Source organism: Eschscholzia californica, unplaced genomic scaffold, assembly GCF_041429995.1.
Source record: "Eschscholzia californica isolate CP2 unplaced genomic scaffold, dmEscCali1.0.p SCAF_4, whole genome shotgun sequence".
NCBI lineage: Eukaryota > Viridiplantae > Streptophyta > Magnoliopsida > Ranunculales > Papaveraceae > Eschscholzia > Eschscholzia californica.
In genome coordinates, this window is record NW_028238461.1 from 21,039,641 (window position 1) to 21,064,745 (window position 25,105).

The window sequence follows — 25,105 nt, forward strand, 5'->3', positions numbered from 1 at the left end:
ATTTATTTTAAATGTTTGTTTTTTTTTTTGTTAAAAAAGCATGATTATTTATTTACTAAAGACAAAATTTTGCTAAAATTATAATTAGCCGCTTTCAAGTGGTATTAGAGTAGTTAAAGGTAGAAGACAGTTGTTCTTTCTCGATCCGATAGTGGTCAAACCAAACGATAAATCGTCAAATTTTCATCTTATTTTCTATGAAGAGTCGTATATGTGGGAAAGCTAAATATAACATTGGAGAAAAACACTTGCAATCGTCAGTAGGCTCACGCAACCTTTTAGGATTTGAACGAAAAAATAAAGGCTCTCATCATCAAATGCTTTGGAACCCATGAAAGCGAGAGATAGCTTTAACATTTAACATTGCAAATTTGAAATTTCACATAAAACTAATAACCCTAACCAAAACAAATTTGCTTCCCAGTAATCATGGTATGTTGTTTTGTCTAATTTCAGGTCACTCCATTCGCAACATATTGGTTTTTTGTGGTCACTACAAAACACAGGAGAGTTCGTGACGGCATTGATCCGTCGAAAATAAAGGTTAATCCGTCGGAACAAGTTTTGTTACAACGAGGTAAAGTGCCGTCGTAAAGTAATCGTAAACAATACCGGTATTGGTCTTAGAGCATCTCCAACGCAAAACTATATTGTTTTACTTCATAAGATACAATTGTTCTCTCCTTTTATAGCCGTATAAACCGAAGTTTTAGAGAGAGAAAGTAACGAAATAAGTTAGCCAAACTAATTTTCAATGTAAAATTCAATCGAAGAAATTTTGAGTGTACAACATCGGGTGTTTAAACTTCAATGCAACATTCGATTTGGATTTCTAAGATGATGTGAAAGTAGTTAAGAGGATCTCCTATGCACTATTAAATCTTAGAAATTCTGAGTGCCACATAGGGCTTTCAAAAAAAAATTCTTAAAAACTCTCTCCAAGCAACAGTCAATTTGGAGTTCTAAGATGATGTGGAGGTACTTAAGAACATCTCCAATGCAACACCTAACCTCATAAACTTTGAGTGCCACATTTTAGAAAAAAAAATTTCGTCTCTAATGCAAAACTCAATTTGGAGTTGTAAGGGCGATTCCAATGTTGGGTGTTGGGGCTCCCAAATTCAAGCTCATCGCACTCCAACTCGGGAGCCCTGGGGCAGGGCTCCCGGTGGGACTGGGAGCCCCACCTTCTCGGGCTCCCATTTGAGAGTGCGGGCTGGGGGGCTCCCTGCCCCAAATGTGACCGTTGGGGACTCCCCAACGGTCACATTTGGGTGGATCCCCCAATTATATCTGTATTTTTTCTTATTTTTGTAATTTTTTTTTATCTAATTTTTTTCTCAAATGTTAGTTGTTCAAATATGTTTTTTTTCTCAATTCTTTCTCTAACTTTTTTTGTCTTTTTAAAATGGGTTATTTCCCTAATGGCCCCCTACTTTGTGACCAGCTTCCCGCCTGGCCCCCAACTTTACGAGAAATACCCATATGGCCCCCTAAAACCGTTAACTTTAACTTTCCGTCACTCTCTCTCCTCCATCTCTTTTTCTCTCTCTGCCATGTCACGCCACCTCATCTATGAGGCCACCTCATCACCTTCTCCGGCAGAGGTCGCCGGCCGGCCAAATTTCCGGCCGGCGACCTCCAAACTAAAAAAAAAAAATTTTTTTTTTTTTTATCTCTCTCCTCTCTTTCTCTCTAAGAACTCCTGCGAAGGAACCCTTCGCCGGAGTTCGTCTGTTCTCACGAACAGACCAGATCTGTTCGTGAGAACAGACGGATCTGTTCTCACGAACAGACGAACTCCGGCGAAGGGTTCCTTCGCCGGAGTTCTTAGAGAGAGAGAGGAGAGAGATAAAAAAAAAAATTTTTTTTTTAGTTTGAAGGTCGCCGGCCGGAAATTTGGCCGGTCGACGACCTCTGCCGGAGAAGGTGATGAGGTGGCCTAATAGATGAGGTGGCGTGACATGGCAGAGAGAGAAAAAGATATGGAGGAGAGAGAGTGACGGAAAGTTAAAGTTAACGGTTTTAGGGGGCCATATGGGTATTTCTTGTAAAGTAGGGGGCCAGGCGGGAAACTGGTCACAAAGTAGGGGGCCATTAGGGAAATAACCCTTTTAAAATTTTCTACTTCTCTATAAAATAATATAAAACTATAATTTTATATTTGAGATTAATAATTTATAGTTACAAAGTGAAATAAAAAACCCACACACGTTCATCACACACGTTCATCACACACATACATGATTTAGATTTCGCAGCACTTGTTGGGAGCCCTACATTGGAGTTGAAAAATAAACAAGAGCTCCCAAAATTCAGGGGCTCCCAAAATTGGGAGCCCGAGCCCCTCGTTGGACTTGTCCTGAGATGCTGTGGCTGTAAAGCATCTCTAATGCAAAACTCAAAAAAATCTCAACTAGTCCTATTTGTCAAGTTTTAATTGAGATTCTCATTCCTAGGTTGCAAAATAGATATCCTCAGTTCTTGTATATCTCCAATGCAAAACTCTAAACTTGTATTTTTACTTATTTGAGATGGTTATTTTAAAAAAAAAAAAATTAGTCATTTGAGAAATATATGAATATTTGATCTATTGGCTTAAATTCAAATATTATTGAGTCGGCGGTCAAAGATATTTCAAGAGGAGAGTGTCCTCTTGATATATCTCTATTCCACCACCAACACGTCATCTTTGATATCTTAGTTAAGTTTTGCACTGGAGATGATTTTTATGGAAAAACTCGAAAAATAATATGTGGCCTTCAGAGTTTCTAAGATTGAGCGTTACATCGGAAATGATCTAAGTAAATAGAGATATCTCAAGAGGATATTAAAGAGAAATAGAGTGTCCTCTCTAGATATCTTTAATTGTCCAACTAATCATTTTTAAAATTTAGACCAATAGAACTTTAGCCTTCATATATTTTCGAAATAATTAAATATTTCTTTAGAAAAATTATCATGCGTAAGTAAACAACTTTAGAGATTTGTATCGGAGATAAACAATTGAAGAATCTCTATCTTGTCACGTACGAGTGAAAATTTAATTGAAATTTGACACATATGATTAATAAAAAAAATTTAGTTTTGCATTGGAGATGCTTTAAATGAACATATTTGATGAGGACACTCTTCTATTTCCAATTATCCAACTCATCAATATTTGAATTTAAACCAATAGAATTCGAGTCTTCATATATTTTCAAAATAACTAATTATTTTTTTCAAAAATAACTATGCCCTATAAGTAAATTAGACAAGTTTAAAATTCTGCATTGAAAACAGAAAAGAATCGAGGATCTCTATTTTCTCCACCTGGAAATGAGAATCTCAACTGGAATTTGACAAATAGGACTGATAGAGATTTTCGTGAGTTTTGAATTGGAGAAGTTCCTGACTTCTTGTTTTTTACATTTTTTTTTTCAACTTCCTAACTCATTCAAGAGAAACAAAAATTTTCTTCTTAAATAGTAGTACAACTCTTTTATCTAAGTCCTCATGAAGTTATTAGAATAAATACATACTTAGTCGGACCAAACTTTCCCTAAAAAGGAGTTTATTGAGGATTTGTTTTTTCTTTTATTAATTTCACTGACCATGTAGACATTAGATTAGGATAAGAGCCTTTCATTTTTAAATTTTAGTGCAGTTGGGGAATCTTCTTACCCTAGGTAGAAAAGGTGCCACCTTAAAGAACATTAAGTATCAACCCTAAATTTTTGTCTTCTTAATAGAAAATAATGTGATCTTAGTTCAGAGGATTTTTACAAAATTTGCATTCACAAAATTGGTGATGTTTTATAAATTTTAAATCTCTTCAAATATATGTATCCATGTTAATTGAATCCATTGACCAAAGGTTAGGAAAACAAGCCGATGTTGCTGTGACATTAGACTAAAACATAACAATTACGAGAACATAATTAACAAGAAAAAGTACAAATAAACGGACAAAAAGGTTGACAACAAATTATCAAAGTTGATAAAAGAGCATGACAAAAAGGCCAACAATGAACTAAGAAGTTTCAAGAACAATTTACACCATGCATGTACAACTCGACTTAGAAATTTATGATTTATTGGACAGAGGTATAATTAACATAGATGTAGGAATGGACATTCAGGTTTCAAAAGAGGACCTTAAAGATATTTATATGTCTCTTACAACTTAAAATGCATTTGTGACGGTAGTTGTAAAGCTTTTTCAATTTATGATGTACCCACACTATCCTACGAATCTTGAGTGAATATAAAAAAAACATTATATATTAAAGCATTGAAAATTAGTATCTGGGCAATAGTTTTAGTATTATTGTTAATATTCTTTAATAAAAATTATTATATAGTATAATATTCTATAACAATATTATTTATATTCATTTTAGAACTATTAAGACTGATATTTTATTGTTAATATATTACTATCATTACAATTATAACAATTATTACGCAAATAGAAATTTTTGGATCAATTCAAAAGTCCGTCCGACCTTTATTGGTGGGAAATCTTAGCCCTTTTTCTATTTTTACAAAGTTAATATAGTATTTCAACGTACAGTCTGGCCTAAATCTTTCATAAAATCTATCAGAACTGAAAATCCACAAATATTGAAAATCCACAAATATTGATAATTGTCTTTGACTCTTCGAGTTACTGTTCTTCCATCTCTTTCGGTGAAATGATGGTGGAGGGAAAAAGTATTTTCAAAGACGATCCAACGTTCAAGTCAGTTTATTATTACAGGTTGAAAATCAAATAATCGAAGTAAAGTCAGATCCCTTTCCAAGACAAACTTGTGGTTATATTTGCTTGCACGGCGATAGTGAATTACCGATTTAAAGAAAATTTAATATTCTACTATCTAATGCTACAAACATTTCGATACATTTGAAATCCTAATATTATTAATAATTGTTTTATTTGGAACATGAATATGATCCCTCGCATCAAACTATTTTTATGAAAATGTTGTACGAACAGTCTACCAGTTATAGGTAAATATATTGGAAACTCATACTGTATCATCTGTAATGATGACGAAACCATAAACCACGTGATGCTTCATTGTACTTTCGCGAAAGTCATTTGGTTCCATTTTCATGTTCGAACGGATCAATTAACTACAGTTAATCAATGGATACAACAATGGAAAACCTTAGACGAAGAAACTATCAATTTATATGCAAAAATACTATGGTTCATTTGGAAAGCTAGGTGCGAAAATTGTTTCTCCACGAATAAGCAAAACCCGAGACAAATGATTGAGAGGATCAACAATACCTCGACCACTCCACTCAAGATTGAGACTAGATTACTAACATTTGCAGGGAAAAAACCAAGCAACAAATATGGAGACATCCATCGACACCATTCCTGAAGTTAAACGTCGATGCCTCATTTTTTATATTCATTGAACCGGCCGGGATAGGATGCATCATTTGAGATCAAGAAGCAAATTTTATCATAGCAGCTGCTGACTCAGTACGTTGCCAGAACGCAGAAGAAGGCGAAAGCTTGCTATTCTGTCTAGCCTTTTATGGGCTATACAATTGAACATTACCCACGTGCATGTAGAGAGTGACAACCAAACATTAATACTGTTCATCAACGGAAAAAGTGTAGGGTTTCATTTGCAATCCAAAAGAATCATGCAACAAGTTATGAACCTTAAAGATAAATTCACGAGCATAATCTTCACCTTTGTTCTTAGAGACTGCAATGCTCAGGCGGATGCACTCGCGAAATGGGGTCGTAGATATGGATATAGGAAAATTTGAAATATTGTACCCTCCTTTATTTCTGGTTTACACCAGAGATCTTGTATTGCTGTGTTTTTTTAATTTTAGTTTATTTCATCAAAAACAAAAAAAGAATGTAATTGGACATTTGCTAGATGTTCCAATATAGAATGTCACCAACTTTGGTGGACTCCTAAAGGTCCACAAAAGCCCGGATTGACTATTTTGTGATTGCTGTTGCCTTTCTTTCAGACTCTTCTATACCTTGTAGTTTATCTGAGTCTTAAAGTGGATAAAAGGAAGTCAAGAGATGGGTGAGAAAAAACCAAAAAGAATAAGTACATTATATTAAATGAAAAAACCTTTCAGTAGTCCTTCCAAAGTCAATTTCAATAGGGTTTGAACTCTCATTGAGTCATTGTTGACTCCCATATTTGTATTGGTGTATGTGACATCGGTTAAATTAACTTTTGAACATAAAGTTTAGTAATAACATTTGACTTTTTATGTTTGGGGTTCAAAGTTCATTCTCCTTCATTACTCACCTAATTGTTCTACATCACATTGTTGTTCTAGTCAATTTTGAATAGTTCAGAAGTCAACAATGACCCAGCCACACGTGTGAAGCTTATATATGCAAGAGTAAATCCTCGATAGCTATCAGAAGGGTGAATTTGAAAGAGCTATACCACCTGATCCCAACTCTAACAAGAGAGATTATTGGGAGGTCGGTAAGAGTCGCGTACGCACCTTGGATAGTACACTAGCTTAGAAGCTAGCGAAGCGGTGGATCGGAGTCAGCTTTGCCCTTGAACTCTGCTTGCACCTCGAAAGAAAATACAAAGGTCTCTAAAAGTCTACTCGCAACACCTTCAACTGTGTTTTTCCTTAAAGCAAGCAGAAAGGTGGATGTGAGTCACCTCTGTCCCTGAGCATAGCTTTGGCAAGAGAGGCAAAGTACGGAGATCTGTAGAAGCCAGTTTAGCACTTTGACCTGTACTCTGCCTGAGGAGAGCGACGACTGCCTGGAGGGCTAAATGGTGTCAAATAGGGGCAGAAAGCAGACTGGACAAGCAGTCTACAGTCACTTAATTTTTCGGTGCGGGCGGCGTATTTTCAATTTGTCTGCTCGTACATCCGGACAAATCGTGCGGGCACTTGACAGAGTTTAGATGTTCGGTGCCCGTATGAGCCCTCCAAAATTGCCAGGCAATTCAGCTATCGGACCGTTCGGACTCGGACACAATGTTTATTTATTTTTAATTCGAGTGACTATAAAAGATACTCATTAAGATTTCACCCGAGTAAAGCCCATAAATAGTCCAACCAACAGTGTTTTATCCCTCAACTCTATTATAAGAACTTGCAATCACTTTTTGTTTGTCTTTAGTGATGTAGGATTAAACCGTGGAGAACAAAATTTATTTTGTAATAATAACATAGTCTCACATTGTAACTTCTTAAGATGAGAGAGATGCAAAGCTTTATAAATAAGACAAGTGTGAATCTTATTCTTATGATGCACATAGATGAAAGTGTGCAATCTAAATGCTACCCTTGACTGACTTGAGCGTCAGAGTATTTTTGTTGGTCCTCACCACCCATCTAAGTGTTACAAATCCTAATTTTTAGGAATACCCAGAAAACTACTTTCCGACAACATCACTTTTCCACTAAAGAAATGAGTTGTCACTTCAGCAGCCATCAGAATTTGTAAACCACGAATTAAGCAATTCTAAACATTCATTTTTCACAAATTCAACATCACAATGTCTGACGACAAAGATTTAGCAACAGAAATAGCTTCTTTAAAAGAAGAAAAGACGAGTTAAGAGACAGGTACATACTGAGGCAACAAGGAAACCTCTCCAATTCTTTGCACGAAATTTGTTTTTACTTCTTTCATTGCTAGTGATAAACATTTGGAGATCATACAGACACCCTGACAAAAAATGAGAAATAAAAAAGAAGGAAGAAGCAGCAACTAAAACATAAGGAGATAGGACATTTGTGAATGTACTGTACTCCAAATTTTTTGTTCTTTTTTTATATTGTATGCAATATCTTTTTATGTACTTGATATTTTCTCAAATTCTCTTAATTCACTTTTAGAGAGAGAAAATCTAGATCTTGTTCGAATCTTCAAGCTCTTGTGTAAATCTTCAACTTGTGTAAATCTTTAATAAAATTTTAGATTTTTTTTTTATTCTTCAATAAAATGATATACGGGTTTCTATCGGCGCGGAAGGAGGGGTTCCTCCATCGGAATCCCATTCACTAATTTCGAAGGGAATGTTATCCAGTTTATTATTTTCGTCATCTATTTAAGGTATTTTGGAGTAAGAGAGGGAATAAAGATGACGCTAATATACGAGGAAGATGATTTCGTCGTTTCTCTAAGATCCATCCCCAGATTCATCATCACCATCGTTACTACTGTCTTCTGTGATTATCTATATGATCTTGCCAACAATCTTTAACCGTTCGCTACACAAATTGGCAACAACGATCTGCAGTTGGAGATCATAAATTTAACTATAGGGTCTGATCATCTAGTTTGATTTTGATCTTCTCTCTCTGACTGATTGTTAAGATGGTAAAGGGCATATAGAGAAATTACTTCTCTTAGTCGTCATTGTTTCCGAAGAGAGTGTGACATTGAATAGGGATTATTTATCTCCATAACTTATTTCATAAACACATACATCTCACCCTAAGAAAATTTCTGATTTGGTCGAACAATTAGGATCTCAGCCACAACAATGATGCAGACAAGCTTGTGACTAGAACAGAAGACCACTATCATGAAGGTGCTGTTGGAATCGAAGCTGATTTTGGCTCGACCCGACTCGTCAAACTCAGTAACGGAATGCGCCATTGTGTTCGTCTCGTCGAGCTCTTCAATTTAGAGCCAAGAATCACTCAAATCCGATTCTGGATGAATGAGAAATTCAAGTTTAAAGTTTGGACGAAGATCGGTTGAAATAGGACTGAAATGTCAAAACGGACAAAGTTAGATTGAGGACCATCTGGGCGAAGCGAGCACGTCCAGATCTGGACGACTCGCGTTCCACCCGAGTTTCTGAAGCGAGATCTGACGGCCGCGCATCCTATGTTTCGGGACAACGGTGGGACGCGACCATAAGCGTTGGATCCGCGAGATCCAACGGGTCACGTCACCTCCGCGTCGGTCACAGTTCGAGATAGGCTGAGATCTTGATCTAACGGCCAATTTTGCCCTCTGTCGGGCTTAGTTCGGGACAGATCTAACCCCATCTGACGATGGGCGTTTCTTCCGAGTTTTAAAGCCTGATCCAACGTCCCAGGTTGCAACCGACTCAAGAAATCAGTTATTATTTCAGATTAGTCCACCCTTTCGAAAGGATACATCCATTAACCCCAAAAGTCACTATGCACCCATTCAATTCCTATATAAACAACCCAAACCCTTCTCATTTATCATCAATTCATTCTCTTCTTCTCTTCTAACAATTAGAGGTTCTGGTTTGCCTAGAATATCTGATTGGGAAGTAATTCTAGAGGTTCTGGTTTGCCTAGAATATCTGATTAAGAAGTATTTCTAGAGGTTCTGGTTTGCTTAGAATATCTAGAAAAAGGAAGAAAGAAGTTTCGAGTGAAGTTTGAATTTCCAAAGCGTCTAGAAGATCATCTGCATGAGTCCAAGAGCTCATAATATTTACAAAGGTTCGTCCGCTTTCAGAATATAGAAGTACCATCTTAAAACTCTGAAGGAAAGTCATTGTATACCGAAGGCATACACCCTAACGTTTGGTGCTGTTACGGGGGTGTAAAATGTCTTAAGGAAAGAGAATTTATTCTCGCCTCGACTACATTAACGTCTATCTCGGTTAATCCGAAAGAAGGAATATTGATAAATCATTATTCTTTAATAGTCTATCTCTCCATAAGTTAGAGAAAGGAAACTCTGTCTAAATCAAGCCAAGACAGAGAGAAATCGACTTATCGATTGATAACCAGAGGAACAACAGGTGCAAGTGAAAAAGAAATGCATTTCTCTCTTCGCCAACACAATTTCAGTTTGAAATATTATTTTCCCTCTTATTTACAAGAATTACTTAGTAGATCTTTGGATGTATCTAGGTATAATAAAATTTATGACCTTTGGCGTCTTCTCATTTATGATCTTCATGATCTTTTCATTTTGTAACTTTTAGGGTCTTTTCATTTTGTTATAGTAATGTTGTGCTCCTTTAGCTTCATGTCGTAATTTACTTTTGCAAGTCTCATCTTGTAACTTATCTTTTGCAGGTCTCATGTTGTAGGCAAAGGACCCAAAAGATTCAAAACCATCTACAATTTCTTGGGTTGGATTCCTACAAATGAATGAAATTCTGGTTTAACTAAAAAAATGATATGTGATTTCTTCACCATTACAAAAATCCAGATTGAATTTCTTTTCCATTAAAAACCCATCAGATTTCTTCACCATTAAATTACATGATAGTTTCATTTACAAGAGTGAAATATTAGAAAAAGAACACAAATAATAAATTTTCACCATTAATATCTTTGTCATTTTTAGAGAGAGAAAGTAAGAAGAACATGGAAAGAAGGGAGTGAAACACACGCCGTAGAGAGAGAGAGAGAGAAAGCAAAATGGACATGGTACTTCGGTTGGAGAGAGAAAAAAACAGCCCTAATGCTATGTCCGGCACATCTCCCGACTGAATCCCGGTCGGCTAAAGTGTCGTGCATAGATCTAGAGAGAGAAAATTTTAAATTTTCTCTCTCTAGATCTATGCCCGACACATCAGTCGGCCAGGATTCAGACGGGAGATGTGTCGGGCATAGCATCATTAATAAAAAAAAAACAGAGGTTGTCCATGCGAAATCATGCCCACTCACTTGACACTAACTTGATGTATCATTCAAAGAAAAACTAGGGTTTAAACAAGCATTAATCGTTGTCTTATTTATACATGAACTTTACAACACTGAAAGGAAAGATACAAACTTGAAGAAACAAATATAACATTCATAATTGAAACGAAGTTCTCCGTTATGTGTCTTTGACAGCTGACATCCTTTTCGCAATAGTAAGTGAAAAAGAGAATTACTCCAAAGACGATCATACAGGACCATAAAGAACGACACTCAACCATCTCCCAACCAAAAAGCCAGATTGGAACCCCCTCCAACCATGACCACCACCCACCACTTCAGTACCACATATATTTGCATTTGAAGGGTCCACTAGTAGTCAAATTTACACAGTATTGTTTACTTCTGTCAAAATTGAGGTTCACTTTTCTATGTTCAACATTTGACATGTTTCTTTTGGACATATTGTAACCTTTTCTATAAATAGATACCTCTCCCCTCTTCTCAATCAGATTCTCTCTCTCTCTCTCTCTCTCTCTCTCTCACTCTCAATCTCTCTCTCTCTCTCAATCTCCTTGTGGAATTCTCAAGTTGATACATGATGGCTGAAGCTATGTTGATGAATGAACTAATTCAAGCCAAGGAGTTAGCAAAACAGCTAAAGTTTCATCTTGACAAAGATAGAACTTCAACAGGAGAAATATTACTAGATAAGATTATTTCCTCCTTTGACAGGGCTATCTCAAAGTCTTCCATGAGTTTAGTAGGAGGAGGTCCACTTAAATCATATCTACAATCAAAGAGAAGGTACATATACATCATGTCTTGAAACTAATTAAGAAGTTTAAGTTATTTAATTTCATACTAATCAGATTTTTTTTGTTTATGCATGTGTGATGTAATATAGGAAAATATTAACTGAAAAAGTTAGGGTTAATCCATCAGATAATAATGGGTTTGAAGAAGTTCCAGATGATGGTTATAGTTGGAGGAAATATGGCCAAAAAGTCATTGTTGGAGCAAAGTATCCCAGGTATACCTGATAATCATCATAAACATTTATTTATTGATATATAAATCTTGTCTGATGAAACTTAAACAAACTCCTTCTCTCATATCCACTAAGGAGAGATAGAATATTCAAAAGCAAAATTAGAATCAAGCATATAAAGAGAAAGAATGAGACAACCAGACCTACTTAAAATACCCACCCACCCATATAATAAATATAATATATATATATATATATATATATATATATATATATATACTAGGCACAACCCCCGCCCTACGGGCGGGGGAATGCCATTTACGCACGACAAAAGAATAGACATACAAAATACGATCTTAAAAGTTTCCGGAAGATATTTAATTAACATTTTTTTAAACTAATTAATGACCTAAATAAAAAATATCTAAACTTGATAAAAGTGACACTTGAAATTAAAAAAAAAAGGATAGCACAAAAACTTGTAATGACGAAGTCAATATAAAATCAATAATATAGAAAAATAAAATGATGTTTGCCATTTTCGGATGCAAATAACTATATACTAATTACTAAATTATGTCACTAAAGAGAATTTAATTTAGAAATAGTTCCAGAACCTTGTCATTAAACCAGAAAAATAGAGAAAGCATCTACCTTCTTCACTACCGACAAGTACCTCGCACTTTGAGGTCACTAAACATTAACCTGTTTGAAGAACCATTCACTACTATAATAATTAAATTAGAAAGGCATTCAACAACGATTTTGAGGTTTGTAAAAACGCTTTCTCCAGCTGCAGTGGTAAGGAATATATTGCCTGATTTATATTCTTCTCAAAAGAGACATCAAGAGCTAGACGCCTTACCACATCAGGAGAACCGGTTCTTGTAGTATCTTGCCTTGGCCATAGGAATGTGTAAAACAAACAAACAAATAAATATAAATAATTTAGTTTCTTGTTTCAGTAGAAGATGATTGATATCCATTGCACGCTTGGCAATCCGCACAATCACTGGCTTCCTTTTGTTGTTCTAGTCGTAGTCGTGCATCATTAGCCAGTCTCATAACATGTATGGGAGACATAGGTAGCATACTTTGATGCATTAATCATGACGTAATCGGCTAGAGATATATCACTGACCTAAAAGACAAACAGAAGAAAACATAACATTAGGATTTACCGAACCCCAAAAGAATTTGGAAAAAAAGTACACAAAAGAAAGTAAACCGATTTCTTAGTCCTGAAGACAAACATATTTGACCCGAAATTCTCTTACACAATGCTACCAAATAATAATATTACTGGAGAAGATGTATGGATCTTTAGACTATACGAAACTGAAGCAGCTAGCTTATTATACTTCTATTATTTATTAACTACTAAACATAAACACATAAACCTAAAAATTAATTCATGACTATACGAAACTAACGCAGCTAGCTTATTGTACTTATATGATTTATTAACTTCTAAACATAAACACATAAACATAAAAATTAATTCATGACTCATCAATGTGTCATAGGTTCATGTGTTTGACAAAACACTGGCCGAAGAATACTTGACCACGGTTTAAACTAACATAAACTAACAAAAAATAATCACGAGCCCACAACATAAATCTCACCCTGTTACAACAAAATATCATCTTCTTGACACCAAGGGAATGAACGTGTGCCCGGGTGTGTCCATCCTTACAAGTACCGACCTCAATACCTCAAGTGGTGGAGTGAATGATAAGGGAAGTACACTCCACTTGAGAGGTACCAGCAATCACGGTCTTGATAAAGTTAAGATGTCCGAGAGCATCAACAACCATACATTAAAACTTGGTGGTCTCAAACTTCCACAAAGTAATGTCGACGGTACCACCGCGCTCGCGCTCAACCTTGAGATTGTCAAGAACCAAAGAGACTTGAATGACCTCTTAAAAATCTAAGGAGACTCATTCTGGAACCTCTCGACAACACAGTTTCCAATGTCTCCCAACTTGTAAATCAAGTGACCAACGGTGGTCGAATTTCCAAAGTTGTTGTGTCCAATGTCAGTGATACTGATACAACTCTTTTCTTAACCCATGTTTGTTTCGTCATATAATCAAATAATATTTCAATAAATCTATTGTAAGCCTAAATAATTAAAAAAATAATTTGGCATCTAGTAATCAACAACAAACACTTTAAGTAAGCAAATACGCATAACATCGTAGTACGTTCAACGCGTTTATGATCCCCTGAATGTAATTAATGTTATTGCACAACATTGTATAAAACTTCTTAAATAAAAATAAATAAAACTAAAACTTACCCAATAATATATAATGAAGAAGATGACCCTCTAAGAACGTTTATAACCCCGGAAATAACACCTATTAACAAAATAAATAAATTTGAAAAATGGATTAATACCTAGTAAGAGAAGAAGAATTTAGAACATATAAGAACATATATTTTCTTTGGAACCTTGAATGAAAATATATTAAAAATAAGATTTTGGCACGATAACCAAAGAAGTATTATAGTGATGGTTGTCGGACACTGGAGCATAAGGCATGGAAAGTAGAAAAACTGAATTGTAGCTTTCAGTGTTACAGACATCCGATTTGCAAAATATTCAACTAAGATGGCAATTGATGGTTTCAATACTATACCACTCACAATCGTAGTTAACTAAATGATTATGTTCCAATCATTACTTTTAGTACATTTGAGTAGGTCGCAGAACAGATGATTAACATGACATTGTTGTTTCAATAATCTGACTTTTTTATATTTACGGATGTTGGAAAAAACAAATTGTACTTAGGAGTTGGCGTTTCATATAAACCAACTCCATCCATGCTAAAATATGACCTTCTCGAGGCTGAGTGAACATCATTTATATTGTCTGGACATAATAATGAATCAATGATTGAGTTAAAAGTAGTCTAATCACAACCATTAATAAGTACATATTGTGCAAATTATTTTACTGCTAAGTTTTTTACCTCTCCAAAGTTTATCATCAACCCAAGGCTATATAGGAACAATGTTTTTTGATAAAGAAGTTGAATTCCTAGAGGATTTACTTTTGGGTCTGTTAGCAGACACAACATAGTGTTTGGTGTTTAAGACCATCTCTTCTTGTTCTTCGATTACTATGATTTAAATCTGTAACAAAAAAATGATATTAAAAAGAACTGAGCGAGAAATTAAGACTATCCAATCTATTCAGTCTGGGAATGAGAAGGATACCTTTAAAGATCAACTTGGCTTGTCCTTGGATCTATACATTTGGTTCTAATTATGGGGGACTAATTTAAACTAAGAGACTGACTTTAATACTTGAATTTATCAAGAAAAAAATGATATTAATTACCTCAATTGGATTGGCTTGACAATCTGGGAGGTACCAACCTCGTCAACAAAGTCACTAATTTTGCTTGATAATTTACTATATATATATGACAAATCCATCATTCAAATCATACCTAACAAATAACGAGAAGGCACTGTCCTTTAAAAAGACAACTATTGTTTTTGTTTTTTCTCTTTTCCTATTCATTTTCAATCTTCAATTGATTTAATTTTTTTTTTAACACGGGTGAATTTTTTTTTTCATATTCTCATGAGTTTAAATGCAATGTAAGTCTTGATTAGATTTTATAAGCCTTGATTAGATGTAGTTCTTAATCTCTCAACTATAACAAAAAAGTATATCATGTGATGAGTTTAGTTAGACATTTTATCGAACAGTTAGTGTGTGCCAAATGTTTGCGTCATTACCGATAATAGTAACAACGAAATGAGTTTAGCTAATCGGTGATTAAAGATTTTCTCATAAGACTTTATAATACGAAAATGGGTACTAATTGTTCACGAAATTTACATGAAAGGAAACCCAATGAATATATTTTTTGTGAAGAACCGCTTACCTTTTCTGTTCGACTTCCTTCTCTGTCAACCACTTCTTGAGCTTCTCAACCTTGCTGAGAACCTGAAAAAATCGAGCCACAATTGTTAATTATAAGCTTTTGTACTTAAAGCCGAGTAACAAGTCAGGTAGATGATTGTTGAAGTACCTCATTAGTTCTGTCTTTAGGAATCCAAGGTTTGCTTTTCTCCCAATCACTTATAATCTACAGAAGTCTCGAAGACGTTAAACTAAAAACTACTCGAGGAAAAAAATACCAACTGGTTCCACACAACCACAAGTTACTGTTGAGCATATTTCCAATTTAAAATAGTAAGTAATAACTCATGGTAGATTTGTTGTGTTAATAACCCAAAATACATCAAGATAACTCCATAAATGACACCATAAAAGTAAAGATTGGAAGCAAGCAAAATACAATTGGGTGACAGATAAGGAAATACCTGGGTAAGTATAGGCGAGAGATACCACAAATTGCAACAATAATCTAGATTACAAAGAACAATAACAATTACAGAGAAGAAACATAAGTTAATTAGAGACGGATCAGAGAGAAGAGTGAGTACCTTGAACCAGTAAAGTATTCATAGAGCTTCCCTTTAGTAGAGAAGAGAAGCTCAACTCCTTTAACAAGCTCAGGCCTTTCGGGGCCAAGTTGGCAAGACCTGTCCGAGTTTTTGGTTTTATAAATCATGTCTTCGTTAAAAGTCTGGCAGACTTCAACCTATTCTTATAAAACATCATTTGATTAATGATTCAGAGTATACAACATCAAAAGGTTGATACTATAGAAATAAAAATACAACTGCTCATATTTCACTGTAGGAATCCTATTTTTTGTGTCTTTCTATACTGAATAAGAACGAAATGGGAATACTGAGTTCATCCAGTCAGGTGCTATTCAAATGATTCTGGCTCATCTCCATGAATCATTCTGCAGTCGAAGTGGGTTGTAAGAGGAGATTTTTACATTTATGTTAGAAGAAAACAGTATAACATACCTGCAAGAATATCGAAATGATTTAGAAATTTTCTAACTTGTTATCCAATAGAGCTACATAGACATGGCTTATGGGTTTTCTTCATGAACCCCAATTTTGAATATTGGTTGTTGCTTCATTCACCATTCTCACAAGAGTCACCTGCAAGAAAATGTTAATTTTGAATTAATTTTTGCTTTACTTCTGCTTTGTATTGGTCAGTGTGCCTCGAATATCGGTGTTGCTTCATTCACCCTTATTTAACACTCGAGCACCAAAATATAGAGAAGAATTCGATACGAAGAAACCTCAATAGAGATGGGAAAGATTAACTCTCCTATGGAATCTTTTACTCTGTAGGTCCGATCTCCCAATCATGGTCGTTTCTTTCGTATAACTTACAGGGCGATCACTTCACATACCACCGAAAAAGTGGAAGCACATAGAATGGAGTTTTTATGAAGTTCTAGAGCACAACACGCTGGCAAAGACGCCATGAGCTTTGAAAATACTTCAATTTCTCGTTTACAACCATAAAATACTACTCTAATTGATATATGCAACTTCATATCGCTACAATAAAGGACTTAATAGTTAACACCGTTATATATTTGTAACTCCATAATTCTTTTTCCACTCATTGTATGAGTCTTCATACCGGTAAAGGATAGCAGTATGGCTTATTTCATGTTCTTGGTTGCACCTATATGTAGTAAAACTCAGACAAATAGTTCTACAAGATGAAGAAACATACAACACTTTCTGGTATACCAGGGGGAGGCATTGGAAGATTTTTTCAGGGTGGGGTTCGATCATATGATCTTTTGTCGAATCTCTATTCTCCAATTTTCCCATATCTTACCCTAGAATCACAACATGGAATGTTCATTTCAATCATCACAGACCAAGAGAAAAGCATAAAGAAGCAAATTATGGACCATTGGGTGATACCTTCATGTCATAGTCGCATCCATAAGTATAATGAATTATGAACTTCTTCCCAATTTCCCATGGAGGCTTTATATCGAACAGGAAACCAATCATAGTTAGTTCATGATAACCAGAAAAAAAAAATTGGTAAATTAAACATGAAAATTTTAGAAACTTGAAGTATGAGGTTAAGGATTTTTTTTTGGAAACGGTAACATTCGAACTCGGGTCTCTCCAGTGGAGAGCCATACATGTTACTACTCAACCAATGCAAGCTTCATACGAGTTCTGTATTGGTTGAGCTCTTTCGTGAAACTTCATTTAGTTCTTTTTTACTTTTAGAGTTTTAGTAGACTAAAATAGTTCCTTCTTGTTTCATAAGGAAAACAAAACGACAAACTTATTAGAACTAAAACATGAAATCCTTGTACAAGATGTTACCCACACTGTGGAGAGCAGATGAAACAGCATAAGCATACCTAGATATCAATTCAGAAAAACGAAAAGGAGTATAAGAAAATGGTGACGAGTGTGTTAGAAGACGATTAAAAGTTCAGTTAATGAGGGAAAGTACGTACATCTCAAGCACCCAACCGAAAGCTCTATTTGCCTTAGGGTTCTTCTTCATTGCCAAAGAAACATTCATCCATATGGGAGCGATATTTCTGAGAGATTCCTACACCCATTCGATGAAATAAGAATACAAACTGGACACTCACGTATACAAACTGGACACTCACGTATACAGCATGGAAAGCACATTCTTTTTTTCAACATTATTCTATCCAAACAATTAGGGTCCAAACTGCATCATAATTGAGTCCTTGAAATACTTCTTCAAGGAGGATGTATTTATGTGAAAGAGAAACCTAGATAATTTATACCCAGGAAAAAAAAAGTACCTGAAATAACCACTAATGAAGAGTAGGAACCAAAGTTAGTATCTATAGTAGTAAGAAAGAAACAATCAAAAGCCTTCAACAAACTGCGAATCATCAGAATAAAATTACTTGAGAAAACGAAAAGAGACAGCGCAACTTTGGACTTCTTTGTCAGCTAGAAGAAGACGCCTTTCTGCCAGGATCAGAAACATTAAGGGCCATCATCAACTTTAGGTCTATACATATACCATATATATAAACATGTAAAAAAAAGATGGATAGAAAACTAAGAATAAAAATCTCATTATCATTTATCATTAATTTTGTTCGTTCGTACAAAGTAAAAGGAAGGTAAGATTAGTTAGACTAAAACTATAAATTTCTAACCCAAAATTGTGATTTTTGAACTGCAATTATAACACTTAAAATCAATCAAAGTAACAAGTTTCAATTTTATGATGTGCTCGACGGAAAGTTTTCTTTTTCCCTCCTTTTGATAAACTTCTTAGAAGAAAAAAAAAATAATTATAGAAGCAAAAAAAGAATTTAAAAGAGAATACCAAACAATTGACTTCAAACCTCTAAGAGACATTTCATCAAACAGTTAGTGTCTAGATAAAGTTTAGTGGTAAAAAACGAAACAATCTGATTGATTTTAACACCTTGAGACATAAACTCAAGTTGAATATCCGTTCTTTCACCTGGGAAAGGAGAAAAGAAAAAAACTCATCAGTTTTGCAAATAATCAAATCTGTGACAACTGCAAACAATGAAATCAAATAGACATAAAAAGTAAGCAATAGATTCAATTCCAAACCAATTAACAAAAAACCCTCTAATGTGAACTACAAAGTCAGGATACCTTTTATCAAATAAACATATAAATGGAAGTTAAGGAACCGAATGATTATTAGCCCTAATTGATTGAGCCTTTAAGACTTCGATTTCTACAAACAAAATTAGAACCTATCTTAGGAAGTGTTCGAACTATATGAAAAATCTATTTTCCATTAAAACTCACTGAACTATTAGTTTTCTTATTAAGTATCTATGAAACCACGCAGGTTGATTCGAATTGAGTATCAATGTGATTTGTTTCTGGTGATTCGCCATGAGTAAATTGATTTGTGGATACTCTTTGATTTTTCAATGTGATTTACCTTGAGTGTGTTGGAGAGAGAGAGAAGAAAAAAATTGTAGAAAGAAAGGGAAAATAGAGGGTCTGACGTTATGAAATAATGGAAAATAGCAAGTGAAGGGACATCGAAGAATGAACGGAGTCTTAGAAGAGAAAATGGATGGTTGGATTTGTTTTTGTCCAGTGGTTGTCCTACTTGGCTGAAAAATGTATTAATTTATCCTAGTCAGATTGCCAAGTCACATTCATTTACATTAATTTTGTCCTAGTCACAAGTATCTGTTTTGTATAATAGATATATATATATAATTTCCTTTCCTTTTATAGTGATCCGTAGAAATGACTAGTTTCTATTGTTCGGTTGCAATTTCATTTTTTTTCCTATGAAGTGCGGACACGTTAACTCAAAACGTGTGACTTTTAAGCAATTTCATGGAATACACTTATTTATATATCCCAGTACATCACTTTCGTGACTTTTACCGAAATAAATACACGTCTATGAAATATATTTCTTTACTATCAAACACAATTTAAGATCAGGTACCATGAATGTGCTGAAAGCAACAATAGAAAACAAGATGTATTTAAACGTACCCTTCGTTTACATTTGTATTGGCTAAAAACATACGATGACCTATTATATAACATCGATTCTCACAAAAACAAAGTATACAGGCCTCACAAAACAAGCAAGGATATGAATTTCCCCAATAATTTATGTTGAAATGTTCAATATTTTGAAATAGGAGCTAAATTTTTGTTACAAATATTTTTGGATCAAACTATACGTTGACATAAAATTTATTATATTTTCAGAAGCTATTATCGATGTAGTTATCGATATGCACAACAATGTCTTGCTATGAAGCGTGTACAAAAATCAAGCAATCCATGTATCTTGGATGTGACTTATTTGGGGGAACACATTTGCTTGGATGTCACTTCATTACTATATAATCTAAATAAGGATCAAAATCAGAATCAGAATCAGAATCAAATCGGAGTAAATAAATGTACGAAAGGTGTAGTACTCCTAGATTTTGAGAAAGGTAAAAGTGTGAAAGTTGAAGAACCGAACCAGTTTGACTCGTGCCATGGCCAGATAAAGAACAATACTACTAAAGAAGTTGGAACTAACGCTACCCCGTCAGAGCCCGATTCAATACTATTTGATCAAATCTTTTCGGACCTTAATATGCAATTAGATGCTCCAGTTAACGATATGAATTTTGAATTTCCTGCTCCGAGAAAGGACCTAGACTTTCAGTTTCCTGTCCCAATCAACGACTTGGACCTTATATTTAACACGGTAGATATGAACTTCAAATTTCACCCTGCAGGACCCAACCCTTCTTTTGGGTTCGACATGGCCAATTTCTTCAATTGAACTTAAGTTTTCTTTTGATATTGTTGTATTTTGCTTTTAGAAAATTATTATCCTGAGTGTATTAGAAATTTGGAATCTATTGTACAATACAGATTTAGTTTTTTTTTTTTTTTTTCATTAATCAGCAGGGAGTCAAACACAAAAACAAACAAGCACACCAAAAGGTTATCATATGCCCTTAGGAGGCAAGGCATTACAATCCCTCAAAAAGGACATCACAAGAATAAAAAAATACTCAAGCACCACAGATGGCTCCTCACTCAAATTACAACGACCAAAAGAGGCAAAATGATTCATTTTTGTCTAACTCTAATGACACTTTGCTTATCTTTAGTCAACAACTGCTCCAGCACCCGGTCTTGAGGTCAAGGACCTCTTCCCCCCTACCAGCCCCATGCATAGAAAGCCAGTCAGTTACCTGATTAACTTCCTGAAAGACATGCTTAGGATACAGATTTAGTTATGACTTGGAAAAAAGAATGTCTCTCCTGATGATGACAAGAAAGTATTTCATATCACTGAGACAAAATAAATGCCTCATGTTGACTCAGATAATAAGGCCTCGTTTCAGTACACATATAGCTTATTGATGGTGGCGGAGGTGGTGGGGTGGTTGTGACGGAGGTGGTGAAGTGGTTGTGATGGTGGTGACAAAAAAATTATTTTATTTTATTTTATTTTCGTAACTAGCTTTTATAAAAACAGCTGTAAAAAAACACGAAATCGTGGCTTCTGTTTTTCTGGAGAAAATGAATTTTTCTAGTTTAAAATAAGTTGCAACTTCGGGCAAAGTTTTTAATAAACGCTTAAAATAAGTTAAAAGTTGGTTTTTAGTTTCTAATAAGCGGAACCAAATGGGGCCTAATTGCAACACAACCATTGATTCCCCTCAACTGCATGTTTGTTGTGTGGAAAGAGTCATACCATCTATTATGTGAACGGAAATGCTACATTTACAAGCAATTGCCCAACAAAAACATTTTCAGTCAGCTTTGTATTTTTTTTTTTTTTTTTTTGTTGAAGTAGTATATATCATATCCTTAAACCATAAAGTTATTACAATAGTTTCCAGAAAGCATAAAAGGAACAACATTCCACTCTTTACAATAATTCTTCTTTCGCGCCCATTTCGCTAAGGTGTCCGCACTGGAGTTTAGCTTCCTCTTCGTGTAATGAAATGTTACCTCTTCAAGTTCACTACTTAACTTCTTTATTCTTCTGACATGAGTGAGAGATTGCCAATGAACCGAGTGTCTTTCATTCTTGAGATGTTTTACGAGATTTATGTTGTCGCTTTCGAGGATTATCTTCTTGTGGTTGTTTTCTTTGGCCCATTCCATACCAAATAACATTGCCATTGCTTCTCCTTCTTCACTGTTTCTAGCCCTGGTAGCTTTGACTTTTGCTGCTATGAATCTGGATTCTTCATTATGGGCGATGAGACTAAGGCCCGCATTGGAAGATAGGCTCGTAAAGGATGCATCCACATTTATTTTAATAACATTCCCCGGCGGGGGCTGCCATTCGCCACAGACGCTCTGGCTACGACTTCTGGGATTTATTCTGACTTTTGGATAGTTCTCAATCATTTTTATGATATGGTCAATAGAGTTTATTTCATATTGGAAACAGTGGTCACATCGCACTTTCCATATCACCCATAAAATAGTCGAGAAATGGATATTATTCATTGTATAGCTCATGTTAACATTTCCTTCCCACGAGAAAATCCAGTCTGCGATAGAGTTAATATTAACAGTTATGATATTATAATGGAACCATATGTTTCTCGCCAGATCGCAATGTAATAATGCATGTTCTATCGATTCCATCGAATTGCAGTTGGGACACGCAAAATTATTATTTATATACTTCCCGATTCTTTCGCGTACTGGAAGAACTTTGTTACAAATTTTCCATAGAAACATCTGTATCCTAGGAACCGCCGGGATGGACCATATAAAGTTCCAGTTCTTTTGATTAGTATCAATCTCACTATGATTGTTGCAAAGGTATTGATACATAGATGCCACTGTGAATTTACCCGGGTCGGTGAGCTTCCACCTAATCTGGTCCTTTCCATCACTATTAAGTGGAATAGCTTTGATGAGATTGCAAGTATGTTCATCGAAGTTTGATCTGAGAATATCGTTATCCCAATGATTGTTTCTGATAAGTTGGGCCACTTTATTAAGATTAGAATTGTAATCGTTATTTACCTTTCCATTAATTCCCGGGATCCAGTTATCCGTCCAGATGCTGATGTCAGTTCCTGTCTGCACCTCCCAAATCACCAGCTCTTCAATGCGGTTAAAATGTTTATGGATTGTCTTCCAATTCCACGAATGGTGGTGTTTCGCTGGTCCCGGCTTTACCTGATTCGGATAATATTTAGACTTAAGAAGTTTAACCCATACCGTGTCCGGTTCCGTTTTGAGTCTCCAAGCTAACTTTGACAGTAGTGCTTCGTTGTCCAGGTCAGGGAGATGGAGCCCAAGACCCCTTGCTTTCTTGGGTGTGCAAATATGAGACCACGCCTTAGTGCAAATACCCTTTGCCTTACCCCACCAGAATGACCGCTGAACGGCCCGGATGCGTTTGCTGATTCCTTTCGGGATGGCAAAGCATTGCATCTGATATCGGGGTACAGCCGCTGCTATGGCCGATAAGACCACAGTGCGACCTGCCTGAGAAAGATACGAATGGTTCCACTGGTGCAGCTTATTTTGTATCTGCTCCAGAATGTCCTTGAACACCTTAGTTTTCTGAGCTCCTATGAAAAGTTGGGTCCCGAGATACTTTTCGGAAGTGGACGCGTATTTAACTTTCAGTGTTCGCATGATAAGTCTCTTAAATTTTGGATGCGAGTTCTTAGAGTAGAAGATGTTAGATTTCGCATAGTTTATCATCTGACCTGACGTATCGCTGAAATCCTGTAATATGTTCTTGAGGTTATGGATATTATCAATCGTGTTCCTACCGAATATTATGCAGTCATCCGCAACAATCATAGTGAGATTGATACTAATCAATCTCATGTTGAAAAGTGGGCTTTAAATCAAATTTGGTATTGGGCCTTATATGAAGTTTGAGTGTGGGCTTGAGTACTGTAGGGTTATCAAATAGAAGTGGGTTAGAAGAAAAAGCTATGAAAAATGTAAAAAAAACGTGAGAGTGTGTTTTTGTTGTGAAAAACACTAACCTAGTGAGAGAAAGTGAAAGATAGTGTTCTTGGTGGCTCCTTTGAGAGGTTTTTTGTTATTTTAAATAGATAAATTAATGGAACAAGTTCCTTGAGTTAATGGTGAATTGTGCATTTGAAAGGTTAGTAGTTATTTTTGGATATTTAACTTTGTTATTGAAAAGAGATTTGAGCTCATATTGTGAATCTAAGTTTGATGAGATTATTGATTGATAGTATTGGGTCTTATATATTGCTAGTGGTTTTTGTGGTTATATCTTTTAACATCAAACAACATGGTATCAGAGCCATAATAATTTACCATTTAAACATTTTGAGAATCTAGGTTTGAAAATTTTGGGGATCTTCTAAGAAATATGGCAAACATGGTACAATCTCAAATACCTAGATTAACAAAAAAAACTATGGACATTGATCTATTCAAATGAGTGTATTATTGGGATCTCAAGATTTGTGGGATGTTGTTCAAAACGGTTATGTAGAACCAAGTTTAAAAGAAGAGGATAGTATGAATGATTTACAAAAAATGTTCTTAAAGATTTTAGAAAGAATGATAAAACAACTTTGTTTCTCATATATCAAGGGATCGATAGTCCTACATTTGAAAAAGTGTCTGAAGCAAAATCATCGAAAGAGGTTTGGAATATTCTCAAGAATTCTTTTAGAGGAGTTGATAAACTAGTGAAGGCTCGTCTTCAAATTTTGCGTGGTGAATTTGAAAGGTTAGGTATGAATGAAGGAGAAACTTGTCTCCGATTATATCTTAAGAGTATTGTCTTATGTTAACGAAATGAAAAGGTGTGGTGAAAAATATGATGATGTGAGGGTGATGGAGAAGATTTTACGGTCTTTGACACCTAAATTTGATAGTGTGGTTATTGTTGTTGAAGAATCAAAAGACTTGGAATCTATTACGGTAGATGTATTAATGGGAACATTACAAATCCATGAACAAAGGGTGAATGGAAACGTCGCAAGTTCTTCAAATTATTCGATTGATTAAGTGCTTCGAGCAAAACTCAATTTCAAAAAAAAAAAACAACACATACAAAAAAAAGAAAGAGACCATGAAAATTAT

At 35.1% G+C, this 25,105-nt stretch overlaps 1 protein-coding gene and 1 long non-coding RNA gene across 2 annotated transcripts; one reads left to right on the forward strand and one right to left on the reverse strand.

The window, feature by feature from the left end:
* Positions 1–11,125: 11,125 nt before the first annotated feature.
* On the forward strand, positions 11,126–20,912 carry LOC147543587 (putative WRKY transcription factor 46). Its single transcript, XM_086672833.1, has 3 exons — positions 11,126–11,409; positions 11,510–11,635; positions 20,255–20,912. The coding sequence occupies exons 1-3, from the start codon at positions 11,201–11,203 to the stop codon at positions 20,823–20,825; spliced, it is 906 nt and encodes a 301-aa protein (XP_086528959.1). The 5' UTR covers positions 11,126–11,200; the 3' UTR covers positions 20,826–20,912.
* Positions 12,289–16,155, reverse strand: LOC147543588 (uncharacterized). The gene is made up of 6 exons (XR_015239631.1): positions 16,073–16,155; positions 15,950–15,993; positions 15,655–15,711; positions 15,508–15,569; positions 13,902–13,962; positions 12,289–12,734 (listed from the first exon to the last, which is right to left on the reverse strand). It is a non-coding gene; the product is annotated as an uncharacterized LOC147543588 (long non-coding RNA).
* Positions 20,913–25,105: the final 4,193 nt, after the last annotated feature.

What these genes read in the sequence shown, in the direction of transcription:
- LOC147543587 (XM_086672833.1), top strand. Translation starts at nt 11,201, where the DNA reads ATGATGGCTGAAGCTATGTTGATGAATGAACTAATTCAAGCCAAGGAG. An exon ending in TATCTACAATCAAAGAGAAG is followed by an intron (nt 11,410 to 11,509) that starts GTACATATACAT and finishes GATGTAATATAG; the next exon opens with GAAAATATTAACTGAAAAAG. An exon ending in GTTGGAGCAAAGTATCCCAG is followed by an intron (nt 11,636 to 20,254) that starts GTATACCTGATA and finishes TTATATTTTCAG; the next exon opens with AAGCTATTATCGATGTAGTT.